Source organism: Sapajus apella, unplaced genomic scaffold (assembly GCF_009761245.1).
Source record: "Sapajus apella isolate SASKATOON/1434 unplaced genomic scaffold, GSC_monkey_1.0 scaffold88, whole genome shotgun sequence".
NCBI lineage: Eukaryota > Metazoa > Chordata > Mammalia > Primates > Cebidae > Sapajus > Sapajus apella.
The window spans coordinates 7,246,733-7,274,289 of NW_022437028.1; the positions used below are offsets into that span (position 1 = coordinate 7,246,733).

Here is a 27,557-nt window from a genome sequence, read left to right on the forward strand (position 1 = left end):
ATAGGTACAGACTCAGACTTTTAAGTCTCAGAAAGACTTTTTAAAATGCACTATTGTTGAAAATACTTGTTAACGAAAGTGCTCAGAAAAGGAATCTGGAGGAGACTTTATTCCCATGAACAATTTGCAAACGAGGGAGATGTACTTATTTTTTCTGCGTAAAAAGAAGGTGCTGGGGGGCAGGGATGTTTGGTTTTTTTGTGTGTGTGTTTTTTTTTTTTTTTTGGGATGGAGTTTCGCTCTTGTTACCCAGGCTGGAGTGCAATGGCGCGATCTCGGCTCACCGCAACCTCCGCCTCCTGGGTTCAGGCAATTCTCCTGCCTCAGCCTCCTGAGTAGCTGGGATTACAGGCACGCGCCACCATGCGCAGCTAATTTTTTGTATTTTTAGTAGAGACGGGGTTACACCGTGTTGACCAGGATGGTCTCGATCTCTTGACCTCGTGATCCACCCGCCTCGGCCTCCCAAAGTGCTGGGATTACAGGCTTGAGCCAAGGGATGTTTGTTAATAGCAAAAGTGCCCACCCAGGTTCCCAATCAGATTTCCTTACGCAAACGAATGTTTCCAACTTGCTTAGGTCTGATTGGTTGACACAGCTGAGCACTGATTGGCTGGGACAGGTGAATTCCCATGGGTTGGGTCAAGTGAGCTCTGCAAGTCTCAAACTTAAGAAAGGTGTAGGTTTTCAGGGAGCTCAGTGTGTGACCTCTGGTCTGCAAAAGGCCATCTGGCTCTATTTTAAATTTAGGACTGGTTCACCACTCTGGATCCATCCTGAAGGACTGGCTCTTTCAGGTTCTCATTTGTTCACATAGTCTAGCAAGGAGAGAAAATTAACACCGAAAGTCTAATACCTGGTGATGCTGATTCTGTATGCCCAAGGCCCACAGTCCTAGAAGGCACCATTATCCTAGACTCTAGATGATCTCAACAGGCTGAAGGGAGGGAAAGAGGTATTATCACCTAACTTGTTTGACAGAAAGACAAAGATATTGGCAGGCTTTAGATACTGACAGGAGTCCCTACTCCAGGCAGTTGAAACAAATTAAGTGAATTTTGAAATCAATTATATTCTAAAAGAAGAAAAGAAATAGGAAAAACTAACCACATAAATGGGTCTTAATAATTTTAAGAATAATCACAATTCTGAACTCTAGAAGAATTAAACAGATTGCACAACTTTAAAATCCAGGAGAAGAAAGTTCAACCTTACAAAGCACTATAAGAAAAGCTTTTTAAAAAATAACTAATGGTAAATTAAAAACACAAAATAAGATGGCAGAAATCCTAATATAACCATAACTACCAGAAATGCATATGAACTAAACTCACTTATCAAAGATTCTCAAACTGGGTTTTAAAAATGAGATCTTACATCATATATCTGAAACAGACATAATGAAAGCAAAGTGAAATGGATTGGAAATAATCAAAGAGAAAAAGCTACATCAAACACATGGAAACCAAAAACAAAAGAAAAAAATAGGAGAATAATTTTAACATCAAAACACATAAAATTTAAGGTGAAAAACATCATAAGAGTCTATACTGACATCAAAAAAACAATAGATCGGGAAAATCTAAAGATGATAATCATACATGCATGTAACAATACAGCCTTAGCCTAATATACTGTAACAACTGTCAGGAACTATAGGAAGGCCCAGCACGGTGGCTCACTCCTGTAATCCCAACACTTTGGGCAGCCGAGGCAGGAGGATCACTTGAGGCCAGGAGTTAAAGATCAGCCTGAGCAACATGGTGAAATTCAGTCTACTAAAAATACAAAAATTAGCTGGGTATGGTGGTGTGCACCTGTAATCCCAGCTTCTCAAGAGTCAGAAGCATGAGAATTGCTTGATCCTGGAAGGCAGAGGGTGCAGAGAGCAGAGATCACGCCACTGCATACCAGCCTGGGTGACACAGCGAGACTCTGTCTCAAAAAAAAGAAAAAGAAAAAAAAACTACAGGACGAACATTATCAAAGAAACATTGACATGAATATATTCTATATACCAAACGAACTGTATGAATATATTATATATATCACTTGTATATTTCATATATAATGTTTTTTCTACTCAAACAAAAAACACATTCTTTTTGGGCAGATATGGAAAATTCGGAAAATTCACAAAATTCTACCACGTGCAAGGCACCAAAAAGAAGGCCTCATAGATTCCAAAGAAGCAGGATTATGTGAACTATTTTCTCTGACCATATGTGATAAAAATGACAGGAACAACATTTTTAAAAGCCATTATAGGAAAATGTCAAAAATCTAAAAAAAACAGAGTATTAAATAACCCTTGGGTTAAAGAGAAAATTATAAGGGAAATTACAAAATGAATAGCAAATTACAAAATGAATAAAAATGAATTTTGCATTACATGTCAAAATTTGTGGAACACAGCTAAAATAATACTTAACAAAAATGTTATGGCTTTGAATAGATTTATCCCAAAACAAGAAAGAATCCCAATTTAAAAAGCTGAGTATTCAAGGCTGGGCACGGTGGCTCATGCCTGTAATCCCAGCACTTTGGGAGGCTGAGAAGGGTGGCCCATGTGAGGTCTCGAACTTTTCCAGTTCAAGGCCAGCCAGTCCAACATAGTGAAACCCTGTTTCTACTAAAAATACAAAAATGAGCCAGGCGTGATGGTGGGCGCCTGTAATCCCAGCTACTAAGGAGACTGAGGTGGGAGGATCACTTGAACCCAGGATGCAGAGGCTGCAGTGAGCTGAGATCATCACACCATTGCACTCCAGCCTGGGGACACAGCAAGATTCTGTCTCAAAACAAAACAAAATAAAAGAATAAATGAATGAAATAAAATAAAAAGCTGAATATTCAAAAAAAATAAATTAGGAAAAAAAATGCAGTCAGAGAGTAAAATAATGGTGAAAAATAAGCCATGTAAACAAAAAGACAGGAATAACAAGCCCAAAAGCTGTTTTTTCAGTATCAATAAGATAAACAAAACTCTACTGAAAATAAAAAGAGAAGAGTTGTAAATAAATTCAAAATTACAGAATGTAGAAATGGGAGACAGCTAGAGTTAGAAACGGATTTATAGGCCGGGCACGGTGGCTCACGCCTGTAATCCCAGCACTTTGGGAGGCTGAGGCAGGCGGATCACGAGGTCAGGAGTTTGAGACCAGCCTGACCAGCATGGTGAAACCCCCTCCCTACTAAAAATACAAAAAAAAATTAACCAGGTGTGGTGGCGCATGTGCCTATAGTCCCAGCTACTCAGGAGACTGAGACAGAATCGCTTGAACCCGGGAGGCAGAAATTGCAGTGAGCCAAGATCGCGCCACTGCACTCCAGCCTGGATGACAGAACCAGAGTCTGTCTCGAAAGAAAAAAAAAAAAAAAAAAAAAAAAAAGATTCAAAAATGAAAACATTTTTAGAAAATTACAAAATGCCAACGCTGGCATAAGAATAGAAAACCTGCATAGACCAATAACAAAAAAGTTGAAATGTTAAACGCCTCCCAGCCACCATTCTAAAGACTCAGTCAGGCCCTGATGGTTTCAAAGATGAGCTATCAAGTTTTAAGATACAGATAATCCTCATGTTATATAAACCATTCCAACACAATTTTTACCCATTTCATGAGGTGAGTAAACCTCCTTTCCAACTGAATAAGGATAAGAAAATGATAGGCCAATTTCACTTAATAACACAGATTTGAAATCGGTAAATAAAAATCCAACAATATTTTTAAAATACAAGAGGAAGAACAGTATCCCAGAATGTAATAAATGATTCAACATCATATAGTCAATCAACGTAATTTACCACATTCATTAACTAAGGGATAAAAATTGCATGGACATGAATAGATTTTAAGGAGAAGAATTTACAAGAGAATAACGCCTATTTATACCAAACAACTCTTCAAAACTTAGGGAAGGGGGAGTTAAGGTAGTTCCTTCACCTGGTTAAAGCTTCTACCAAAACTCTCCTTAGGTAGAAGGAGAAAGAAAAGGTCAGCCTCTATCACCACTACCATATAACTGAGTCCTTGGGATTCTAGCTAGCAAGTCACTCCACTCTAAGAATCAGAAGGAAAGGAACTAATAAAAACTTGCATTTTTTGCATATAATACTATCTCCAGAGAAAACGCAACAGAATCAACTAGTAAAAATATTAACAGAAAGCTTCCCAGCTTCAAAATCAACAAAAACCAATTGTTTTCTCTATACTGCAATAATCTATTAGAATTTTTTTCTTAAAAAACTGTAATGGACAGTGTAGTGGCTCACGCCTATAATCCCAATATTTTCAGAGGCCGAGGTGGGCAGATCACCTGAGGTCGGGAGTTTGAGACCAGCCTGGCCAACATGGTGAAACCCCATCTGTACTAAAAACACAAAATTTAGCCTCGTGTGGTGGTGGGCGCCTGTTATCCCAGCTACCGGGGAGGCTGAGCCAGGATAATCGCTTGAACCCAGGAGGTGGAGGTTGCAGTGAGCTGAGACTGCACCACCCTACTCCAGCCTGGGCAACAACAGCAAAACCGTGTCTCAAAAAAGCAAGAAAATCGACAAAGCATTCGCATGTGAAGCACACAAGGAGCTCTTGCAAATCAACTAAAAGATGGTAAACAGGAGGGGGGGAGGGGGGGAGGAAGAGGAGGACGACAAACCCTATGACCAGGCAATTTATAAAAGGCGAAATCTGAAAAGCTAACGAGTATAAAACGAGGCTTATCACAAAGATCAACTTCGCTGGTCATCAGAGAAAATGACGTGACACTGAAGTACCACTTTAAAACCATCACGCTGGCAAAAAATATCTCCACAAAGCACGGATGAGGTTGTGGGGAAAAGAAACTCTCACGACTGTGGGTGGGAGAGAAAGTGGAACAGCCGCACCGGGAAGCGAACAGGAGGTGCTTCGTCAAAGGAGGAACACTTTCTGGCCGGACCCTGCAAGCCTGCTCCTGGATACCGGTCAGGGACGTGTGTAAGAATGTTCCCAGCAGTGCTGTGCATGGAGCTGGTGCGGGTTAGATGCCACCGAGGGGGACCAGCCCCAGGGAAATGGACATGTGAGCTAGGGTGCTGCTATGGACTGAACTGTGTCTACCCGCCTCAGATTCATACACTGAAGCCCCAGCCTCCACGTGATGGTACTTGGAGGTGTGGCCTTTGGGAGGGCCTGAGGATGAGATGAGGCCACTAGGGTAAAGCCCTTGTGATGGGATGAGCATACTTATAAACAGGAGATACCAGAGAGCTGGCTTGCCTGCCTGCACACACTCTCTGCTATGTGACAACACAGCAAAAGCGAGGCTGGCTGCAAGCCAGGAAAAGGCCCGGCACCAGGGACCACACTGGCCCGTACCCGGATCTCCAACTTTCCAGCCTCCAGAACTATGAGAGATAAACGTGTGTTGTGTAAATATGTGTAAGCCAACCCGTCTATCGTATTCTGTTACGGCGGTCTGGGCAGATTAACACAGGTGAATTCTGAAGATGGATTTTTTTTCTTTTAGATGGCGTTTCACTCTTGTTGCCCAGGCTGGAGTGCAATGGCACAGTCTCGGCCCACACAACCTCCATCTCCCGGGTTCAAGTGATTCTCCTGCCTCAGCCTCTCCAGTAGCTGGGACTACAGGCACCTGCCCCCACGCCTGGCTAATTTTTTGTATTTTAGTAGACACGGGGTTTCATTATGCTGGTCAGGCTGGTCTCCAACTCTTGATCGGAGGTGATCCACCCACCTCGGCCTCCCAAAGTGCTGGGATTACAGGCGTGAGCCACTGCATCTGGCCCTGAAGATGGATTTCAATGCAGCTGTCATAACAAACAAAATTCACAGGGAATGACATGGACAACAAGATCTCAAAAATTGTGATGAGTGAGCTTGGGCGAGGTGGCTCATGCCTGTAATCCCAGCACTTTGGGAGGCTGAGGCAGGCAGATCACTTGAGGTCAGGAGTTCAAGACCAGCCTGGTCAACATGGTGAAACCCCATCTCTACTAAAATAAAAAAAATTAGCTGGGTGTGGGCAGGTGCCTGCAATCCCAGCTACTGGAGAAGCTGAGGCAGGAGAATCGCTTGAACCCAGGAGGTGTAGGTTGCAGTGAGCCAAGATTGTACAGCTGCACTCTAGCCTGGGCGATGGAGTGAGACTCTGTCTCTCCAAAAAAAAAAGTGTCATGAGTGAAACGGAGGAAGAAAAAGATTTAGGGCACAATGCCACGCTTATGAATTAAAACCACATACACATACAAAACAGGCCACATATTTTAGAAGTGTGCATCCATATAAAGTCATAATTAATAGAGTAGAATGAGGAAAGGGGGCTGAAATGAGAATGGACCCTAAAGGAGGGAAAAACTGAATAAATTAAATTGTGATGTGCTAGGAAGGGAGGGAGTGTAAAAACCCTCATAATTGTCTTGAGAACTTTGGTATCCTTTTTTTTTTTTTTTTTTTTTTGACAGGGTCTCACTCTGTTGCCCAGGCTGGAGTGCAATGGCACAATCATGGCTCTCTGCACCTTCGACCTCCCGGGTTCAAGTGATCCTCCCATCTCAGCCTCCTAAGTTAGGTGGGACCACAGTGTGCATCACAATGCCCAGTTACTTTTGGATTTTTCTGTAGAGAGGGGGTTTTGCTATGTTGCCCAGGCTGGTCTTGAACTCCTAGGCTCAAGCAATCCACCCGCTTCGGCCTCCCAAAGTGCTGGGACTGCAGGCGTGAGCCACCACACCCAGCCAGATTTCAGTATCTTTAACATGATAGAACTGGCAAGATGTCCTTAAACATTTAAAATTTATAGTGAACTGAGCTGAAATTGAGCTCGTTTCTATCCACAGAGGAGGTAAGATTTACCCACCCGAGTTGACAGACTCACTGAGATACACATACACAACTAAAAAAAGATGTGGTATTTCGCTGTAACGTATGGAACCTGCCAATTTCATTCACAATTTATGCCAGCTTCTAATTATACTTTACTGAATATTAACCATTCTAATTGCTTAATGTTTTATTGGCGGGATCTAACGTATTGAGGGACATCTGGCTTGGCAAATGGAATTCTGCTGCCTTTAGAAAACAGAGCTTAGGGGACATATGTCCTCCTCACACTCTCAAATATACCTGGACCCCAGACCAGTGCCTCTCCAAGGCATCACTCTAAGTCCCCGCCAAGTCAAAGCCGTGCACAGCAAGCTTCTAGGACCTGGATTTTCATTGTAGTAGGTTGTTTCAGAATGCTTTTCCAGCTCCAAAGAACAGAATGGCCAACTACAAATGATGAGGAAATCTGGCTTTCTCAGGCCACAGAAAAATGGGGACGGGGCACCACAGGACTGGCTCAATCTGCAGCTCAGAGCCATTGAGGGCCCAGGTTCCTTCATCTTCCTGCCCCATGTCCTCTGCGATTTTTACTCTGCCTCCCCTGCCCCCCGCCGCGCCCATGCTGGGATGGTGGTAGCAGGTGAGAGCAGCCTCTTCCCCGACAGGCACGTCCGTTTCTCCAGCCAAAAACGAAGTGAAATGCCTCCTGGCCAGGGGGATGGCACGGCCAGGATTCTTCTTTTTTTTTTTTTTTTTTTTGAGACGGAGTCTTGCTCCGTCACCCAAGATGGAGTAAGGTGGCCTGATCTCAATTCCCTGCAACCTCCACCTCCCAGGTTCAAGTGATTCTCCTGCCTCAGCCTTCTGAGTAGCTGGGACTACAGGTGTGTACCACCATGCCCAACTAATTTTTTGTATTTTCAGTAGAGACGGGGTTCCGTCATGTTGGCCAGGCCGGTCTTGAACTCCTGATCTCAGGTGATCCACCCACCTCAGCCTCCCAAAGTGTTGGGATTACAGTCGTGAGCCACCGCGCCCGGCAAAGGATTCATTTAGAGAAGCCTCAGGCTTCATCACCCGGGAACAGGGGTCCCTTGTTGCTGAGCAAGGAGGGCCAGTGGGGTGAGGAGGAGGAGGGAGGACTGGATGGGCAACCAACTCTCATCCCAAACTGCACGACAGCCATTTTTTTGTAGAGATGGGGTTTCACTATGTTGCCCAAGGTGGTCTCAAACTCCTGGGCTCAACCGATCCACCTGTTTGAGCACAAAATCACTTTGTACACAGCAGTGGTTCGCAGGGGAGCACCTACACCCCAGGAGAGATCCGAGGACGAGATGGTGTGACAGCCAGCGCGGAAGACGGCAAGATGGAAAGGCCCAAGTGTTAAAGCAGCATTCTGAAGAACAAACGGGACTAACAGGTCAGAGCGCAAAACGCAACAATGCGGGGAGGTGGGGACGGCTAACAGCTACAAAAAAATACAATCCATGAATAACGTCTAGTATGTGACAGCACAACAGGGAGACTACAGTCAATCAGAATTTAATAGCACATTCTAAAATAACTAACTCTCCGCCTCCCGGGTTCAAGCAATTCTCCTGCCTCAGCCTCCTGAGTAGCTGGGATTACAGGCATGCGCTACCACGCCCAGGCTAATTTAAAAAAAAATTTTAGTAGAGGTGGGGTTTCATCATATTGGTCAGGCTGGTCTCAAACTCCCGACCCTGTGATCCGCCCACCTCAGCCTCCGAAAGTGCTGGGATTACTACCGGCGTGAGCCACCTCTTCTGGCCCTTATTTATTTATTTATTTTTGACACAGAATTTCACTTTGTTGCCCAGGCTGTAGGGCAGTGGCAAGATCTCCGCTCACTGCAACCTCTGCCTCCTAGGTTCAAGATATTCTCCTGCCTCAGCCTCCTGAGTAGCTGGGATTACAGACATCCACCACCACGTCCAGCTAATTTTTGTATTTTTAGTAGAGATAGGATTTTGCCACATTGGTCAGACTGGTCTCGAACTTCTGGCCTCAAATGATCCGCCCGCCTTGGCCTTCCAAAGTTCTGGGATTACACGCGTTAGCCACTGTGCCTGGACAGAATTTTAAACTTTGGAAAGATGAATGGTACGTTATATGAATTTTATTTTTAAAACAAAAGTCACAGGACGAAGGTACTGTGTCGAAAGAACAGCTCTCTGCATCAGGGCAGCAAGTGGCATGTTTAGAACAGAAAAAATTTATTTTCAAGAGTACTCTGCACCTTTCTGCCTCTCCCTTAAAAAATGAACTTTTAAAAACTCACTGGGCACGCATATGTTTTCAGTCCTGTTCTTTCTTTAAAAATAGAAAATAAGGCTGGGTGGTTTATTACAGGTGGTTCACGCCTGTAATCCCAGCACTTTGGGAAGCCAAGGCAGGTAGATCACCTAAGGTCAGGAGTTTGAGACCTGCCTGGCTAACATGGCAAAACCCCATCACTACTAAAAATACAAAAATTAGCTGGGCATGGTGGTGCATGCCTGCAGTTCCTCTACTAGGGAGGCTGAGGCAGGAGAATCGCTTGAACTGGGGAAATAGAGGTTGCAGTGAGCCAAGATTATGCCACTGCACTCCAGCTGGGTGACAGAGTGAGACACCATCTCCAAAAAATAAAAGCAAATCTATGAGACATTCAGGTATCTGAATGGACCTAATACAAATATCCCCCTAGCTACGCTTTGAGGAGGCCCTGATGCCAGGACAGCACACCCAGCCCATGAAACAGGGAAGGGAGAGTGGAACACCCGGTCCACAGCACTGCGAGTACCTCTCCAGGCCAAGCACACCGGCTCGTGCCTGTAATCCAGCACTTTGGGAGGTTGAGGTGGGCGGATCACTTGAGGTCAGGAGTTTGAGACCAGCCTGGCCAACATGGTGAAACCCCATCTCTACTAAACGTACAAAAATTAGCCAGGCATGGTGGCAAGATCCTGTAATCCCAGCTACTAGGGAGGCTGAGGCAGGAGAATTGCTTGAATCTGGGAGGTGGAGGCTGTAGTGAGCCAAGATAGCGTGACTGCACTCCTGCCTGGGTGACAGAGGGAGACTCCATCTCAAAAAAAAAAAAAAAAAAAAAAAAGGAAAGAAAGGAAGAATCAGCTTTTCAGATAGAGACATCTCTAACAGAACACTAGGCACTGAATGCCACCCCTGGGCACCGCCCTGTGGATTCCACTTGCAGATTCTTCCCTGGAAGAATCGTGACAGCAGAATGTCTGGGGATAAGGAAAGGCACGTGGCTGCGCAGGGGCAGGGCAGGATCAGAGGGGCTGGCCCAGCACCCCACCCACTCCATCCTCATGTGAACACTGTACGTCCCATTAGAGAACAGACTTCGCACCCCTCGTCAGAAGGAGACGCCAAGTGCCCTGATTTAGGGGGGACATCGCCTCCTCCCAACACAAAATAAAACTGATCTGCAAAAAGGATGCGGTCTTTCAGGGAAGTCTAACACCTCAGAGCTCTGTTTTAGGGTCTGATGCCATAGCGGGCAGGTCCCAGAGCCCTGGACTTAGCCTCCTGCAAATACCACGGCACAGTAACAGTTTTTAACTTAGTATCCATCTCCTGCTCTCCCACACCCTGAGGCGACTGTAGCACTTTCTCCATGCTCCACAAGCTTGCTTTGGGATTCTTTTTTTTTTTTTTTTTTTTTTTGAGACAGAGTCTTCCTCTTATTCTGTCACCCAGGCTGAAGTGCAATGGCGCTGTTCTAGGTCACCGTGGCTTCCCACTCCTGGGCTCAAGCGATCGTAGCCAGGATTATAGGTGTGAGCCACCATGCTGGGCTAATTTCTTTTGGTTTTTTTTTTCCTTCCCTGTAGAGATGGGGGTCTCACTGTGTTGCCCAGGCTGGTCTTGAACTCCTGGGCTCAAGCAGTCCTCCTGCCTCGGCCTCCTAAAGTACTGGTATTAGAGGTGTGAGCCACCATACTTGGCTAATTTCTTTTTCTTTTTTTCTGTAGAGACGAGGTCGCACTGTGTTGCCCAGACTCACCCTGAACTCCTGGGCTCAAGAGATCCTCCTGCCTCTGCCTCTCAAAGTATTGGTATTACAGGTGTGAGCCACTGCACCTGGCTTGCCTTTCTGATCCTTGGACCCTTCACGTTCACCAGAACACACCCTCCCTCCTTTTTTTTCAGGAAAATAGGTGAATCAGAGAAGAATGCCCTCACCCTCCTGTAGCCAGCCCTGAAGTTACTTGCCCAGCAAAACTTCTTCTCTTTAACCTGCAGACAAGTCCAAGACCTCCCACCCGGAAGCAGCTCCTCCCTGCACACCGCCACCCTTCCTGGCCCCTCCCGGCGTGACCGTGGAGCTGTTCCTGGTAAGGTGTGAACCAGGGGCACCGGAGCAGTCCGCAGGGCAGCCAGCTGACCCCCGGTGCAGCCGCTCCGATGCACACGGAAGTGGCAGTCCTAGTACCGAGCAGACAGGAGCCCCCAGCAGTAGGTACCTGCCTTGCCACCAGGTATCACTATAATTAGTCATTGTCATTGAAGCTGAATGCAATTAATTACATAATTTTGAAAGGTTCTGGTTTACTTCCATTAGAATTACATCATGAAACAAGGGAATTACAAAGGATTACAGACAGAAAGCAAATAGGGATGAATCAAGGAACTCCAAGCCAACTCCCAGCGTGTGTGAGTCACATCCAACGCCAAAGTGTGGGTCCTGTCGCCCCACTTGTGTTTGATAAGCCTGTGGGGCCTGGCTGGGTGGATGTCTGCACGGCGCCCGCCTCTAGAGGTGCCAGCGCCCTGCACCGCAGGTGCTAGGGACACAGTGGGCTCACTGGATGTGCTGGGGCACACTGATGACCACACCCTCCACAGGCTGTTCCCTGCCCCTGCTATTCCTCAACCTCAGTTTTCCAGACCCCTCTGGAGGCCTGCGGAAATGCCGCTCACCCAGCCCCATCTCACCCATCACCCCTCAGCGGTCCTCATCTGGGATGCCAGGGCCTGGGCATACTGAGTCTGGCATGGCCACAGCCTGGCATCCTCTTGCCGGCCATGACCACCACACTCTCCTGGTTCTATTACCACCCCTCCCTCCTCACTCTAGCCTGCCTTTCATATGTGGCTTCCGGAAGGATCCTCCGAAACACACCCTGGCAACTGAACCGTCCCTCTTCAGTTTAAAAATCAGGGCCAGGGGCAGCGGCTTAGGCCTGGAATCGCAGAGCTTTGTAAGGCAGAAGGATCGCCTGAGGCCAGGAGGTCAAGGCCAGCCTGGGCAACACAGAGAGATCCCCGTCTCTACAAAAAATGCAAAAAAAAATTGGCCCGGTATGGTGGTGCATGGCTGTAGTCCTGGTTACTCGGGAAGCTGAGGTAGAAGCATCGCTTGAGCCCGGGAGGTTGAAGATGCAGTGAGCTATGATCACACCACGATACTGGAGCCTGGGTGACAGAGTGAGACTCTGTCTCTAAAATAATAATAATAATAATCAATTATTTCTCAGGGCCTTCAGAAGACAGAAGTGACTCTGTGGAGCTTTGCATACCAGTCCTGCTGTTCCCTGGGCACTCACGCTGTACAGGTCATTTATTCCCTGCCTTTGTTTCCCATCTCCCCTGTAAGAATGTCAGTTCCAGCTGGGCGCAGGGCTCATGCCTGTAATCCCAGCACTTTGGGAGGCTGAGATGGGCGGATCACCTGAGGTCAGGAGTTCGAGACCAGCCTGACCAACATGGCAAAACCCTGTCTCTACTAAAAATGCAAAAAATGAGCCAGGTGTGGTGGCATGCATCTGTAATCCCAGCTATTCAGGAGACTGAGACAGAAGAATCACTTGAACCCAGGAGGCAGAGCTTGCAGTGAGGCGAGATTGCCCCAATGCTGCACTCCAGCCTGGACAACAGAGCAAGACTCTGTCTCAAAAAAAAAAAAAAGTTCCTTAAGGTCAAGGATTCCCTACTCTCTGATCACCCAATCCCTGTGCTGGAATGCTGCCTGCACACAGCAGACACTCAATAAATGCTCAACAATGGCCTAAATAAGTCTCTGGAGCGAGACAGCCAGAGTCCATCTTTCCAAACCCCTGCTCTGCCCACACAGCAGACACATCCAACCGGCTGCCATCTGACACCTTGGGATACCCCATGTGTCCTGCGTTCTCTGACCAACCAGCAGGCCAGGAATGTGTCTCTCTGGTTAACCCAAGCCGGGGGTGTGTTTCTCTGGGTAACCCAGGCCGGGGGTGTGTTTCTCTGGTTAACCCAGGCCAGGGGTATGTTTCTCTGGGTAACCCAGGCTGGGAATGTGTTTCTCTGGGTAACCCAGGCCGGGAGTGTATTTCTCTGGGTAACCCAGGCCGGGAGTGTGTTTCTCTGGGTGACCCAGGGGCTTGAACAGGATCCATTCAAGTCATCAGGCCCCATGGAGATATGCTCAGAACACGAAGCGACGCAAGGCCCCAACAGCCTATGAAACAGATGAGTCACCCCAAAAAACACAGAACTGCCAACAACTTCACTCCAATGTGCTGTGTTATTTTTGAGACCAGTGCACATTTTTGCACATTTTCTCTTTAAATTTATAATTTTTTAACAAAACAAAGTGCATCATTAAATAAAAAAAAAAAAAAAAAAAAAAAAAATCAGGCATGCAAGAGTCGCCTGGGCTGGGCGCAGCAATCTCACGCCTGTAATCCCGGCACTTTGGGAGGCCGAGGCAGGAGGATCACTTGAGCCCAAGAGTTTGAGACCAGCGTGGCCAACATAATAAGACCCTGTCTGTACAAAAATATGTAAACAAAATAGCTAGGTATGATGGGACACGCCTGAGGTCCCGGCTATGAGGGAAGCCGAGGCAGGAGGATCACTTGAGCCCAGGAGTTTGAGACCAGCCTGGCCAACATAATGAGACCCTGTCTGTACAAAACATATTTAAAAAACTAGCGAGGCATGGTGGGGCATGCCTGTGGTCCCAGCTGCAAGGGAAGCTGAGACAGGAGGGTCACTTGAGCCTGGGAGTTTGATGCTGCAGAGAGCTACGGTCGCACCACTGCAGTCCACAACAGAGCAAGACCTGGTCTCAAAACAACAAACACAAAAGCCTCTGCAGCCAGAGTGGCCCAGAACCTCAGTTTTCCAGTACAGTGATAATTCCCCGAGGAAAAGGAGCTGAGAGCTCAGGGATGCGGCTGTTTCTCTCAGGCCAGACGGCCACTGGGCACGTGTCTTACGAAATCCGTCTCTTAGAAAACACTCGCCCAGAATCCCATGTAGTTCAGAGCAGAACCCTGCCTGATGGCTGCCACCCCAACCATGGCAGGGGGTCTGCAGGGATTTGAGTGCGACATGCAGGGGCTACATCGACCTGTCTCCAGGGGCTTGGAGAGTGGGGATCTCGTCTTGACCATCACAGGGTTAAGTATAAACATCAGTTATCTATGGGCAATTCGCTCCCCAGCACCCAGGGGCATCAGGCCCGGCATCTCAGAGGAAAGTCCTGTAGAGACTCCCCATCCAGTGCTCACTGAACCACCCACGAACAGGGCAGGCCTCTCCTCCAGGGCCCTCGGGCCCCATGACCAGGCCTCTCTCCTGCCTAACAGTTCCCCAAAACTCTTCCACCAAATTTGCTTCATGCATGGATAGGGCATCTGAGGATAGCAAGTAATGCAAGAGCGGGGCTCCTTGCAGCCCGAGCCACAACCCTATCCCAACTGTCAGATGAAGTTTGCCGACCAGAATGGCGGGGGAGCCGTGATTCTGTCATCAGATGACCCTTCTCTGCAGGGCTGAGTTTGAAGTCTCCGGCCAGGGCAAGGCTCCAGCCAGGCCTTCCCGAGGCCTCAAGCCCACCCACCCAGGCCCCATTTCCATCCCCAGCTGCTCACTGATAAGTGACCTAGACCCAGCCAAGCTCATTTCGGGCAGCCCCTGAGAAGAGGTCCTTTCTAAGTCCCTGGATGACCCCACTGCTTTGGCTGAGGGTTGTCTAGGGAATGGCGGGGTCGGGAGGAAAAGCCCCCCTGGAGCTCAGCCACGGCAGGGATAAACCCCCAACTCCAGGCCTCTCACCTACGGTGGGGATGCAGCTCCATAGAGCTGCCATGCAAATAACATGAAATAAACCAAGAGCCTAAGCCCGGGCCCACCCACCGCCCGTTCCCAGAAAATGATTACCATTAGTGCAATGATTACTATTAGTAAATGATTACTGTTAGTTTTACATCCACTTGTCACCAGTGGATGGAAAACTGGGTACGGTACATAGGATGCAATCCGACAAGCAACATTCTCTCTCTCTGCTACTCCTTTTACTGAAACATCAAGCCGTCCTCACTCCAGAATGGGGAAAGTCAAGACAAAGGGGTGCTGTGCCAGTTCAAATTAATTCTGTACCCCACCCTGCCCCAAATGATGCAAAACTCTCAAGCACCAGCCAAAACTCCAACAAAATCCTCCCCAGGCTTCAAACTCCAGATTTCAACCCATCTTCCAGACTTCACGACTCACCTCTCCACTGAGCTTAAAGCCTCCTTTTCCCCAGGAGCTCATACCCTGGAATTCCCTCCCACCAGTCCCCAAATCCCCCATATCCCAAAGAGGGTACACCCCCTCCCCCTGCCTGGGGTGGCTCCTCTCCCTCCACACTGTCCCTGCAGACGCCAAGCCCACCCCACATCAGCCACCCGCACCGGACCTGGGCATCCTGCCTCTCTAAGCCCTCCTCGCCCAGCCCTCACTTCCCAAATCCAAGCAAATGCTCCAGCAGCCAGACAGTGACGTCACCTCTACAAAAATATCCTAGGTACTTTCTTTGACTAAACGAGGAGGCCGCAAAGCCCGCGGGCCTGTGAAGGCCACTGATCTGAAATGGGGCCAACCCGGAATGGGGCATGCCTTTGCTCAGACATAGGCCAGGCCCATGGGACAGGGTTTGGGGGACAAGGCAGACGTGAGACATTCCTCCAATACTGACACCCAAACCTCCGTGTTTCTTGCTGCTGGGTTTCTCCTACATTTGTTGGGTTTTGAGAACTACAACATGCACTTTCCCCGTCCGTTCATCTGGGGAAGTTTCCTCCCATTCAGGCTGTCAGGAGAGTCGAAGAACAAATTTCTGTCAAAGAACCGTTCTGCCCGATCCTGTTTTTAAAAATGTGGATCTTTTTGTGTTCTATGTGCCACAAGTACAATTATACATATAGCAGACTTTTGAACAACACAGGTTTGAACTCTGTAGGGCCACATGGGCACAGATTTTTTTTTCCATAACAAAAGTGGGGCTGGGCACAGTGGCTCACGCCTGTCATCCCAGCACTTTAGGAGGCTGAGGTGAGTGGATCATCAGAGGTCAGGAATTCTGAGACCAACCTGGCCAATGTGATGAAACCCCGTCTCTACTAAAATTACAAAAATTAGCTGGGCATGGTGACGGGCACCTATAGTACCAGCTACTCAGGAGGCTGAGGCAAGAGAATCACTCAAACCAGGGAGGTGGAGATTGCAGTGAGCCGAGATCGCACCACTGCACTCAGGCCTGGGTGATTTCACCCCAAAAAATAAAGTTATACCGAGTGGGCCTGCTTCTCCTGACTCTCCCCCGACCTGTTCCACCCCTTCTGCCTCCACCAGGCTGAAACAGTGAGGCCAACCCCTCCTCTTCCTCCTCAGTCTCCTCAGTGTGAAGGCTAAGAGAAGACCTTTCTGATGACCCACTCCTACCTTCTAATTAGTAAATATATTCTCTCTTCTTTATGATTTTCTTTTTTTTTTTTTTTTTTTTTTTGAGACGGAGTTTCGCTCTTGTTACCCAGGCTGGAGTGCAATGGCACGATCTCGGCTCACCGCAACCTCCGCCTCCTGGGTTCAGGCAATTCTCCTGCCTCAGCCTCCTGAGTAGCTGGGATTACAGGCATATGCCACCATGCCCAGCTAATTTTTTGTAGTTTTAGTAGAGATGGGGTTTCACCATGTTGACCAGGATGGTCTCGATCTCTTGACCTCGTGATCCACCCGCCTCGGCCTCCCAAAGTGCTGGGATTACAGGCGTGAGCCACCGCGCCCGGCCTATGATTTTCTTAATAACATTTTCTTTTCTCTAGCTTACTTCATTCTAAGAAAACAGTATATCATACATATAACATACAAAATACACGTTAAATCAAGCAGCTGTTTATGTTATTGGTAAGGCTTTCCATCATCGGTAGGCTATTAGTAATTAAGTTTTTGGGGAATCAAAAGTTCTGTGTGGGTGTGGTGGCTCATGCCTATAATCTCAGCACTTTAGGAGGCTGGGACAGGAGGATTATTTGAGCCCAGGACCTCAAGACCAGCCTGAGCAATAAAGCAAGACCCTGTCTCTATAAAAACATTTAAAAATTAGCCAGTCGTGCTGGTGAGTGTCTGTAGCACCAGCTACTGGTAGGCTGAGGTGGGAGAATTGCTTGAGCCCAGGAGGTCCAGGCTGCAGTCTACTAGGGTCTTGTCACTGCACTCTAGCCAGGGTGACAGAGTGAGACCCTGTCTGAAAAGAAAAAAGAAAATAATAGAAAGAAAAGGAAAGGGAAGGAAGGAAGGAGAGAAAGAGAGAAAGAAAAGAGAAAAAAAGAAAGAGAAGAGAGAGAGAGAAAGAAAAGGAAAAGAGAAAGGAAAGGAAGAAAAAGAAGGAAAGAAGAAAAAAAAGAAAGAAAGAAAAAGGAAGGAAGGGAGGGAGGGAGGGAGGGAAAGGAAAGGAAAGGAAGAAAGAAGAGGGAGGAAAAAAGTTGTATGTGGATTTTTTTACTGTGCAGGCGGCAGGGGCAGGGGCGGGGGCAGGTGATGGGGGAGGGGGAACCGGGGGCTGTGAAGGAATCTGCCCCTAACCCCCATGTTGTTCAAGGGTCAAGGGTCAAGCATATTTTAGCCAACACGTTACTTTGTAAAGAAAGATAATTAATAGGACTGAAAATAACACTTAAGTTACTTTGCAAGGAAGGATAATTAATGGACTGAAAAAGAAACATCTTTTCCATAGGTGTGCCATCAGGAGCTTTAGAAACACAGCCATTTTAATACAATCTGCTTGTTAAAAGAAAATAACTAAGTTTGCATTCTTAATCAGCTGAACAAGTCCTAAATCGGACACACATGGTGGAGAGCAAGGGCCTGTGTGGCAGACGCAGTGGTGGGTACCCAAGGGATGATCAGGGCAGAGGGACAGAACCCAAGCTCAGAGGGGAGCCCTAGAAATCCCTGGCCACCCCACCACTGTTCTGCTGGAAAGCCTCCCTCCCACACCTCCCCAAGGACACTCAACTCAGTGGGCACCCCTGCCCACTCCCCCACCCACCTCCCAATCCCTTCCTGCATACTTCCCGAAGGCTCAGACACACAGCGCCATCACAGCCTCAAGCTTCCGGTCCTGCCCGCCCCTCTAGGCGGGAAGCCACTGCTATTCTAAGTCTCCATCACTGCTGCTGGGCACACAGGGGCGAAGGAAAAAGGAATGCATGAAATAGGCTTGAAGGCTGGGCGTGGTGGTGGTTCACAAATGTAATCCCGGCACTTTAGGAAGCCAAGGAAGGAGGATCACTGGAGTCCAGGAGTTCGAAACCAGCCTGGGAACATGGAGAAACCCCGTCTCTACAAAAATCAGAAAAATCAGCCAGATGTGATGGTGTATGCCTGTGGTCCCAGCTACTCGAGAGGCTGAGGCAGGGGGGAGGCACGGCGGTCAGTTGAACCCAGCAGGTCAAAGCTTCAGTGAGCTATGATCTTACCACTGCACTCCAGCTGGGGCAACAGAGCAAGACCCTTCCTCAAAAAATTTAAAAAAAAAAAAATTAAAAAGATTCTGAGATAGGCTGGAAGTTCAGATGTACAGAGGGAGGAGGAGGGAGCTTCCCCAAATAAGCAAGATTCTGGAGTCATTCTAGCTGGGACGGAAAAGGTTTAGGTGGGGCAGAAGGGACCATCAGGAACTCTGTCTGCTACCTCAAGGAATGTGGTCTCCACTCTGCGTCTAAGTGGGCCACCGTGGATGTTTAAGGAGAGGGATGGCATGATGAAATCAATGGTTCGGGAAGATTAATCTGGCAGCCGCATTTATAAGGGACTGTGACCTGTTTCAAATGGGCAGTTTTGAAACAGGTAAATGACGATGCAGTCAGCTCTTGTGTGTTAGAAAGACTTGGCTCTCACATACAATAAGCAGCCCCCAAAACTAATTGCAAACACACACACACACACACATTTCATTAAGGTATCAGGCCATTTTAAGATGACAGCATAATTATATACCAACACAGAGCCACGTAAAACAATCGCAAACTACTTCTTACTCCCCTGACAACGACATTCAACCATAACTGGCAATGTCCTTCCTCTCCCAGTGCCAGATCAATGCTGACAAACTGTGGGACCAGGGCTGAGGACCAGGTGGAAGGGAACAGGTGACCGAGCCTTCCCTCTGGGATGGCCAGCTCTGGGTGGTGGTTTTATGATTCCGTAGCATAGCTCTTTTCCAAGGGCCCCGGCCACCTCATGGTCCTCCAGGCTCACTGGTAGCTGCAGGCTCCTGGATCCCCGAAGGAGCAGAAACCTGACTCCAAACCTGAACTTGTCTCCCACTTGGCTGAGTGACGAGACAGCACGCATTACTGTGTAAGAAACGAGCTGAGATACGGCCAAAATAAAGCAATTCTGGTAAATGAATGTTTCTACACTGGTTTAAACACATGCTCCGCTGCTCTCAATTTTCTGTCTCAAACCTGTACGACTAACAACATCTCTGCTGTGTGAACAGGAAGGGAAGACGGGATTTGATTTACAGCCCTGGTCGTAATTTTAGCTGTAATCTCTATATGTTGGGGACTCCAGCCCTTTTCCTTGTGAAAGGTTGGTGTTCTCCAGGCGGTTGCTATGCATGCTCTCGGTGAGGTCAGAGCAGAACCGTGTGCCACAGAAATAGTTCACTGGATCCAGGACTGCATGGGTTCAAGTTCTGGGTCGAGCACTGTGGTAAAAAGAAAATAACGTGTTTGACCATTATCTGTCACACTTTTCAGAGTGACAGAGATGGTGACAGGAGCCACAGAATGTTCCCAGTTCCACAGGGGGAACAAAAGTCTTTTCCGAACCTCATCAAAAAATTACATGTATACGATTCCCTCCAGGGAGAATTTTATTTTTAATTTTCATTTACATAGTATCTTTCTTCCAAGAATCTCAAAATAATGGAGCTGTACAAATTACTCTTTTATTAAAAAAAAAAAAAAAAAGACAAAACAAACAAACAAAAAAAAAACAGTTGTCACAACACAGGAGGGGACAGGCTTGGCAGGGCAGGAGAAGGGCGAGAAGTGACAGGCAGTCCTGACGCCAAGGGCCCCAGCTGGCACCCGGAGGCTGAGGGTGGCTCCGAGCCGGGCCTTCCCTCACCCACCGCAGCCCACGGCTTTACCAGTGTTCTCACAGCTTCAGGCTCTTCAAGACAAACATTTACCTTGGGTATTATCTGCTACCTTTTATCAAACTGTTTTTATCTAAATAACCATTTCTTCCCTAGAAACAGGAGAGGAAAGTGGCAATAAGCCAGAGAAACTTACAGGCCCAAAACGACAACAGAACAAAGGTGTCTAAAAAGAGTGGAGGCCGGGTGCAGTGGCTCACACCTGTAATCCCAGCACTTTGGGAGGCCGAGGTGGGTGGACTGCTGGAGGTCATGAGTTTGAAACCAGCCTGGCCAACGTGGTGAAACCCTGTCTCTACTAAAAACACAAAAATGAGCTGGGCATGGTGGCGTGCACCTGTAATCCCAGCTACTGGGGGGGCTGAGGCAGGAGAATCACTTGAACCTGGTGGGTGGAGGTTTCAGTGAGCAGAGTTTTCACCCTGCATGCCAGGATGGGTGACAGAATGAGACCATATCTCAAAAAATAAAATAAAATAAAATAACGAGTTGATATTCATTCTGTCTTACAGACATAAAACTATGTTAGAGAAAACAAAATCATAGCAATTCATGAGGAAGAAAGCCCCAGTTTAAGAAAAACGGTCTTGCTTTTGGGGGGAAAAGTTAAGAAGCTTTTGTGTTGCATTTTGTTTTTTGGTTTGGTTTTTTGCTGGGTGGACAGGATCTGAATGTCTTATATTCAACAAAAGCTGTCAACACCCAGATAAATTTTTAATGATGGTAAGACAGGCATTCTATTTCTCACTATTTTGCAATATTCGCTTAAGAAAGAGCTAATTTGTCAATTTGTTTTTCTCTTAACCAAACTCGGAACACCTCACAACCCATGGTTCACTTTTTTAAAAAAATGTTCACTTCATTTCCTTAATGAATAAACACAGCGCAATAGAAAGGTATCTGTAAGAAAACAGGCAGTGTGCCGGTATCCACTCAAAGTCACTCGAAGAAAGAACAAGCCACTTCCCTGGTGTTTCAGAGTAAGCTCTGTTAATTTCCTCCTTCGTTAACTGCATCAATCACACACGATCAAGACCATCCAAGATTTCAAGCGTGGTTGATCGAGTCAGCCCGGGCCCAGTCCACTCTGGCGGGTCTTGTGCTTATAAAGGTTTGGGCCCCTTATTGGGCTCATTTTCACAAAGGATTTCATGAAAGGAAGCAGAACCTAGTCAGTTTTACTGACTGTGAAACTCCTGGCTAGCTACTTCTTGAGTTGCTGGCAGTGTTAGTAAATCCCTGGGAGGAACACTGCCATCCTTGGCTCTGTTCCAGTCACCTGTGTGATTATGTTTCCCTGTGTAGGAAGACCCCTATGGGTGGGATCTGTACCAATCCTGCTTGTGCAGGAAGCCAGGGATTGGGCAATGAATCCCGTGGCCACCCTACCTGGGCTTCCCATGGCCCGGGGCTCTAATCAACACAAAACTTCTGCCAACGGTCCTGGGTCTCCTGCAGTAAGGAAATGCCTTTGGATTAAAATAAAGAAACTGAAATCTTTATTTTGTGCACTAACACCATCCTCTCTGAATTTAATTACAACAGAAGTAAAATTATTTTTATTAGAGAGGTGTTAGCTTTTTAAAGGGAAGGTTCTTGATGGTTTTGCAACAAATTAGATGTCTTTATTTTTTTTTTCCTGAGACAGATTCTTGCTGTGTCACCCAGGCTGCAGTGCAGTCATTCAATCTCAGCTCACTGCAACCTCCACCTCCCGGGCTCAAGCAATTCTTGTGCCTCAGCCTCCTGAGTAGCTGGGATTATGAACACGCACCACCACGCTCGGCAAATTTTTGTATTTTTAGTAGAGATGAGGTTTCACCATGTTGGCCAGGCTAGTCTCAAACTCCTGACCTCAAGTGATCTGACCACCTCAGCCTCCCAAAGTGCTGGGATTACAGATGTGAGTCGCCGCACACGGCCTTAGACGTCTTTCAAAAAGAGTGGTTCACCCCTCGCTGTGTCATACCTGAACAGGGCAGCACAAACACTTTTAAAAAATCTTTTAAGTTGCAAGCCAGGTGCTTCAAAAGCTGTTTCGGGCACAGCATAAATTAGGGGAACAGCACAGGTTCCCCTCAGTCCCGAGTCACTTCTTGTAGGGACACCTCCATCCCCGCCAAAGACAGCTCTCCTCCATCAACCTTCTCAGAAGACAACTGAGAAGCAGGGCCGATTACAGCTCAGCGAATCTAAAACTGCTCGCTCAAAACCTTAGCTGTCAAAATCCAGCACCTACACACAACAAAAACTTGGTTTCGAAACACATCCCAAAACCAGGGCAATCGACTGCTTTTCAAGACCACACCTTGAAAACTAGGATGGATCAAGTGACACAGTCAATTCCGAGGGCCCTGCCATTAATATTGTATGAAAATATCCCCCTCACCAAGTTAATACTCTTTTGGTTGCTGGTGGAGTTTATATCTCTTAAGCGTATGCTTTTTTTGGGGGGAGGGGGGTGGAATATCTTCTCTCTGAATTCTAAATCATTATCAGGGTATAATAAAATGGACCTACATGCTCAGGTCAGTCAAGGGTTCATCAGGTCAGAAGTCACAAATGAATTCACAAATTCTTTGCTATAAAAGTCATAATAATGCTGTTTTTCAATCGCTTGTCTAACTATGCCATTAGATTCCCTTTTCACTCCATTATCTGCACACACACACACACACACACACACACACACACACACACACACTTCTCTCGGCATCTAGACATTCACAAGTATCCAGTTCCTAAAACGCCCAGCATGACTGCTTCGTCCAGGTAAGTAACAGTGGGACATAAGGAGAGGCTGTGGGGCCCCTCTTCAAATAGCTTCGACAAAACGAATGGCTGTAAGTGAAAAGTGTCCCTGGGCTTTGCTATAAAAAGACTCAAACATGGGATTCCAAGAATTCCACCTGTTTCCAATTAGATACCAGAATTGCTTGAGTGTTTAAGCTACATTCGCTTGCTACTTACACAAAACAATTCTTCCGGGTTTTTTGAACATTTTAAATACGTTAAAATAAGATTAAGGGTCTGGTTTAAACAATCGGAGGCAGGGAAATTTGAGTGGAAACCAAAACTCTCTCTCTGCAGCGATAACTCCGGGCTTCAGACAAAACAGAAGGGCAAGACAGACAAATTTCTGTCTCTGACAATTACTAACAGAAGTCGCTTTTCATGGGGAGAGCAATTCTATTTTTTAAAGTTATATATTCAGTAATTTTAAATAGGTCTTAAGTGATTTCTACAATAACTCACTATCCCATATATCCGAATAATGGTTAGAGTTGCCTTTTGTAGCATTTGTGTTATAATTGGTCAGATAGAGCCGGCTGTGAAATTTACATGCGACAAATGTGTAAACTATTTGAAATGGAAAAAGCACCAGTAGGAATTTAACCTACCTCTGTAGGATTCTTCATACGGTGAATCTCTGTGTTTACGAAATTTACAAGTTTTCCCCTAACAAATGTGTCCTTCCTACATTTCACTACAAACAGACGTTCCTGGAGCATTACAGAGGAGCTGAAACGAAAGTAGATTTTTCTACTTCCAGCCTTGTTTTCTCCCCTAAGACACCGAGAGTGGGTTCAGCCTCAGGACCGGTTTTGATTGTTCACTGCTACAGGTAGACCCCGAGGGGAATCAGAGAGCACAAACTATTGTTTCTGCAGATACCCTATAAACCCTGATGGGGTTTGTCTTAATTGTACAGCAACAGGAGACTTAAAATAGCCATTAAAGGTCTTAAGCTCAGCACACTTCACCAGACTGCATATTAAACGTTACCTCAGTGGATTAGGAGAGAATCATTCCTAAAGGTATCGGACTATTTGGCCCTTTCAACTTTCTCAGGTTGGCTAACTACCCACAGAAGACACAAGAAACTGACACTGTGGTCAAAGGGGTCTCTGTGGACTCAGCCGCACCAGGAGTTGTTGCAATAACGCTATCCCTTCACCAACTTGCACCTTTAAGGAAGAAAAGAGTTTCACATAGAAAAAAACTTAAATCAACTGCCAATGACCCCTTCCCTCATCCAACCTCAAAGACACCCATATTAAAAGAACCAAGAAAACAAAAACAGGAGCAGCAGCAGTGTAATTTCTTGAATCGTTATTTTATAAAGGGTACTAGGTGGGACATTTTAGTTAAAATAATATACTTATTATGGCGAGCAGTACTGGACAGCCAGTAACATACACATTTCCACAACACGGGAAAAAGCCATCAGAAAACGGACTTTCAGCAAAACTGAAATTGATTTTTGATTCTGAAAAAGAAGGCAACTTTGAAAGCTGACTTGTTCAGAGGATGCTTAAAGGGGAAAGCTGGTCACCATGTGGGAAGGCAGTCACTGGCAGGCCCCATCCCAAAGCGTTCAAAACGCCACGGACATACAGAGTGCCACGAGCTTGTCTTAGTAAGCATCCTCTTTTCAAATATGTATTTAAAAGACAAATTTATGCAACGGTGCTTTTCTTATTTAAAAAGAAAACCCTGGCTTTTACAAGTCTGAGACAGGATAAAAAAACTTGTCCAACTAGTCTTAGCAATGCCACAGCACTGAAACTTCCATACCACGAGCCTTTGAGAGTCAAAAGGAAACAGAATAAAACACAATCTTCAGAAACTCTCTTCCTGAGCCCTCACTCCTGTGCCAAGGCGGCAGCTTCAAGACGCAGGAAGCCGAGGGAGAAGAACCTGGCCACCCTGGCTCACTGGGTGGCTGCAGAGCTCCAGAGCTGCCCAATCTCACCTGGACCAGCTGACATCTCCAAGCTGGATTTGTCTCTGCTGAGACCACTCAGCCTCTTTACCCCCAGGTGGCAACCCGATCTCAGTATAAAGAGGTCTGGAAAGATGAAAAGAATCTGAAACTAATGAATTCTCTCTCAAACTGTCTCCTATTGGCTCACCGACTGTCGGTGGGAATTAGCCAGACACCACTCCAAAGGCCTCCTCAGGGACCAGAGAAAGAACCAGATTGGCCTTAGACTTGAACTTTGACATTCCATATTCAATCGAAGTTTGCAAACCCATAGGAAATCATCTAAGGCCAAACCGTTAGCAAACACCAAAAGCAAAGGAGTGCTCAGTGAAAGAGGAACGACGTTCAGATAAGGGATTTTGTTTTCGGGTTTGGTTTTGTTTCCTACTTATAGATATTAAGAAGAAAGTGCAAGTAAACGTGGAAACTTTCCGTGGAATCCTGGAGCTCTGAACCCCTGAAGAAGTAGCTAATATGGGGGACAGTCCCGTTTACAGAGTTCTTCAAATCTAGTAACTCTAGAAACCAAATCCATTTTCCAGGCAGTTTTGCCAGGGTGCTCAAAAAAAGAAACTCCATTGATATTAAGCTAACAATGTCATATTTAGGAAGACAAGAGGGAAAAAATAATAAGGTTTGTCTCTTTAAAACTCTACAACGGGTTTTACAGTAAGCACAGGAATTAAATTATGGTAAAAGGGAGCTATTTTTACTAAAACAAGGTAGACCAATTTATCAAAAATGCCATTGGGCTGTGTTCATTACATCCAGGAATCTAATTTACACAATAGACACTTTGGAGTAATCTATTTTAGTCAATAAATACTCAGACTCCTTTAAGTTTTAATCTTATCGGAAATACATATTTCGCATAGTCTTCTTCCTAGTTAAGCGAGAAATTTCAGGAAATTTCATAACGACTATGACTCGGCTTTATCGTTCTTACGTAGGCAAGAGCAGAAAAAACGCATATACAATTAAAGTTGTCAGATTCTATTTAAATATGTTTTAATCCAACCCGCTTCGTTTCATACAAGCCTGCATCTCGAGTTCAGCTGCTTTGCTCCCAAAGGTAATGCTGTAGGTTACTGTCATCAGTCAGTCCTCCAGGTTAAGAAAGTTCAGCCAAGTTTACCTTCAAGCACACCTTAGCAGCCGGAGCAGTAGCGGTTCCCCAGGGGCCTTGCGGAAACCTCCTATCCCTCCGAGAGTGCCAGGCCGCCCTGGGCCATTCTAAGCCGCGGGACCCAGGCACCCGCCCCCCCAACACACACACACACATATCCCCGGTTCCCCTCGCGCCTGCAGTCTCGGGGCTTCTGGCCCACAAGCAGCTCACCTTCAACTTGGCTCCGGCTACGCACAACATCCACCTGGCAGAGTCCCGGGGCTGTCCGGGCGCCGCGGGCGCCGAGCTGGCACGTGCGGGGCGGACCCTAAGGGCGCGCGGCTCCTCCGGGCGGGGGGTGGCAGGCGGGCACTCGCCCCCTGGGCACAGCGGCGGCGGCTCGGGCGCCGGCCGGGGAGCCCCGGCACTGTCCCCGCGCGGCGCCCGGGACTCCGAGCGCGGACCACCGCCCGGTACGGTAAGATCCCAACGGGCCCCCGCGGCTCTGCTTTCGAGAACCCGGCCGGAGAAGGCATCTTCGAGCGCACCCGCCGCGCGCTCCATGGTGGGCCCTGCAGAGAGGGCAGAAGCCCCGCGGGGAGGCCAGGAAGGGAGCTGGAGTCGCAGGTCACCGGGGGCCGCCGGAGCCCCCTGGCGCGCGGCTTTCGCCGCCCGCACCGGCGGTGGGGAGGCAGCGTCCCCCGCCTGGGCACCCGGGGAAACAGCGCCGGGCCTGCGCTCGGGGAAAGTTGCAACCTCCTTCGTCCCTGCCCGCACCCGGCGGTCCGGGACACCGCGACCCAGAGGCACCGCGCGCCGGGCACCCCTGCCGCCCCTCGCCAAGTTTCCCCAAAGCGCCCCCGCGGGGGTCCCCGGTCACCGAGGGGCAGGTCCCCGCCACCAACACAGGCACACAAAAGAGCGGGGCAGACGCGAGGTGCGCTGGGGGCCCCAGGGCGCTCCCCGGGACGTAAACAAACCCGGGGGTCCGCGCCGGGAGCCACGCGCCGGGTGCCGGAGCGGCGGCGCGGCCAGGTCCGGTGACAGCCGGGGACAACGGCCGGGGCCGGCCCGGGGTAGGGAGCGCGGGCGCCCGCCCGGCCACCAGCCCGCCTGGCCGGAGCCGGGCCGCGCCGCCGCCGCCACCGGTGGCTGCTCTGACCCTCCCCCGAGCCGGCGGCACCACAGCGCCACCAGCCCCAGCTCCGCCGCGCCGGCGGCAGTGGCGGCGGCTCCTCCTGGAGAGGCAGGCGCTTCACCCCCCGCAGCAACTCCCCACAAACTTTCCCCGGGAATACGGCGGGCCGGGGGCGCGGGGCGAGCTGGCGGGCGGGCGCCACCACCGGGCCGCGGCCCCCTCCCGGCGCCCGCCGCCGCCCGCCCCCCGCCGCCAGCTCC

General features: G+C 48.0%; 1 protein-coding gene across 14 annotated transcripts in view; it reads right to left on the reverse strand.

Annotated features, from left to right (window-relative positions):
* The window catches only part of CUX1 (cut like homeobox 1), a 470,808-nt gene that overhangs the window by 442,440 nt on the left and 811 nt on the right, over positions 1-27,557 (reverse strand). For 4 of the 14 annotated variants that reach the window (XM_032255078.1, XM_032255074.1, XM_032255072.1 and 1 more), the window contains exon 1: positions 26,391-27,176. The exons of 6 other annotated variants lie outside the window; for them this stretch is intronic. In XM_032255078.1, coding sequence (XP_032110969.1) covers positions 26,391-26,723 — 333 coding nt within the window. In that variant the 5' untranslated portion in view covers positions 26,724-27,176. Of the gene's footprint in view, positions 1-26,390; positions 27,179-27,557 lie in introns of those variants that run through there. 4 more of the 14 variants (XM_032255083.1, XM_032255073.1, XM_032255077.1 and 1 more) reach the window with 4 other exon arrangements.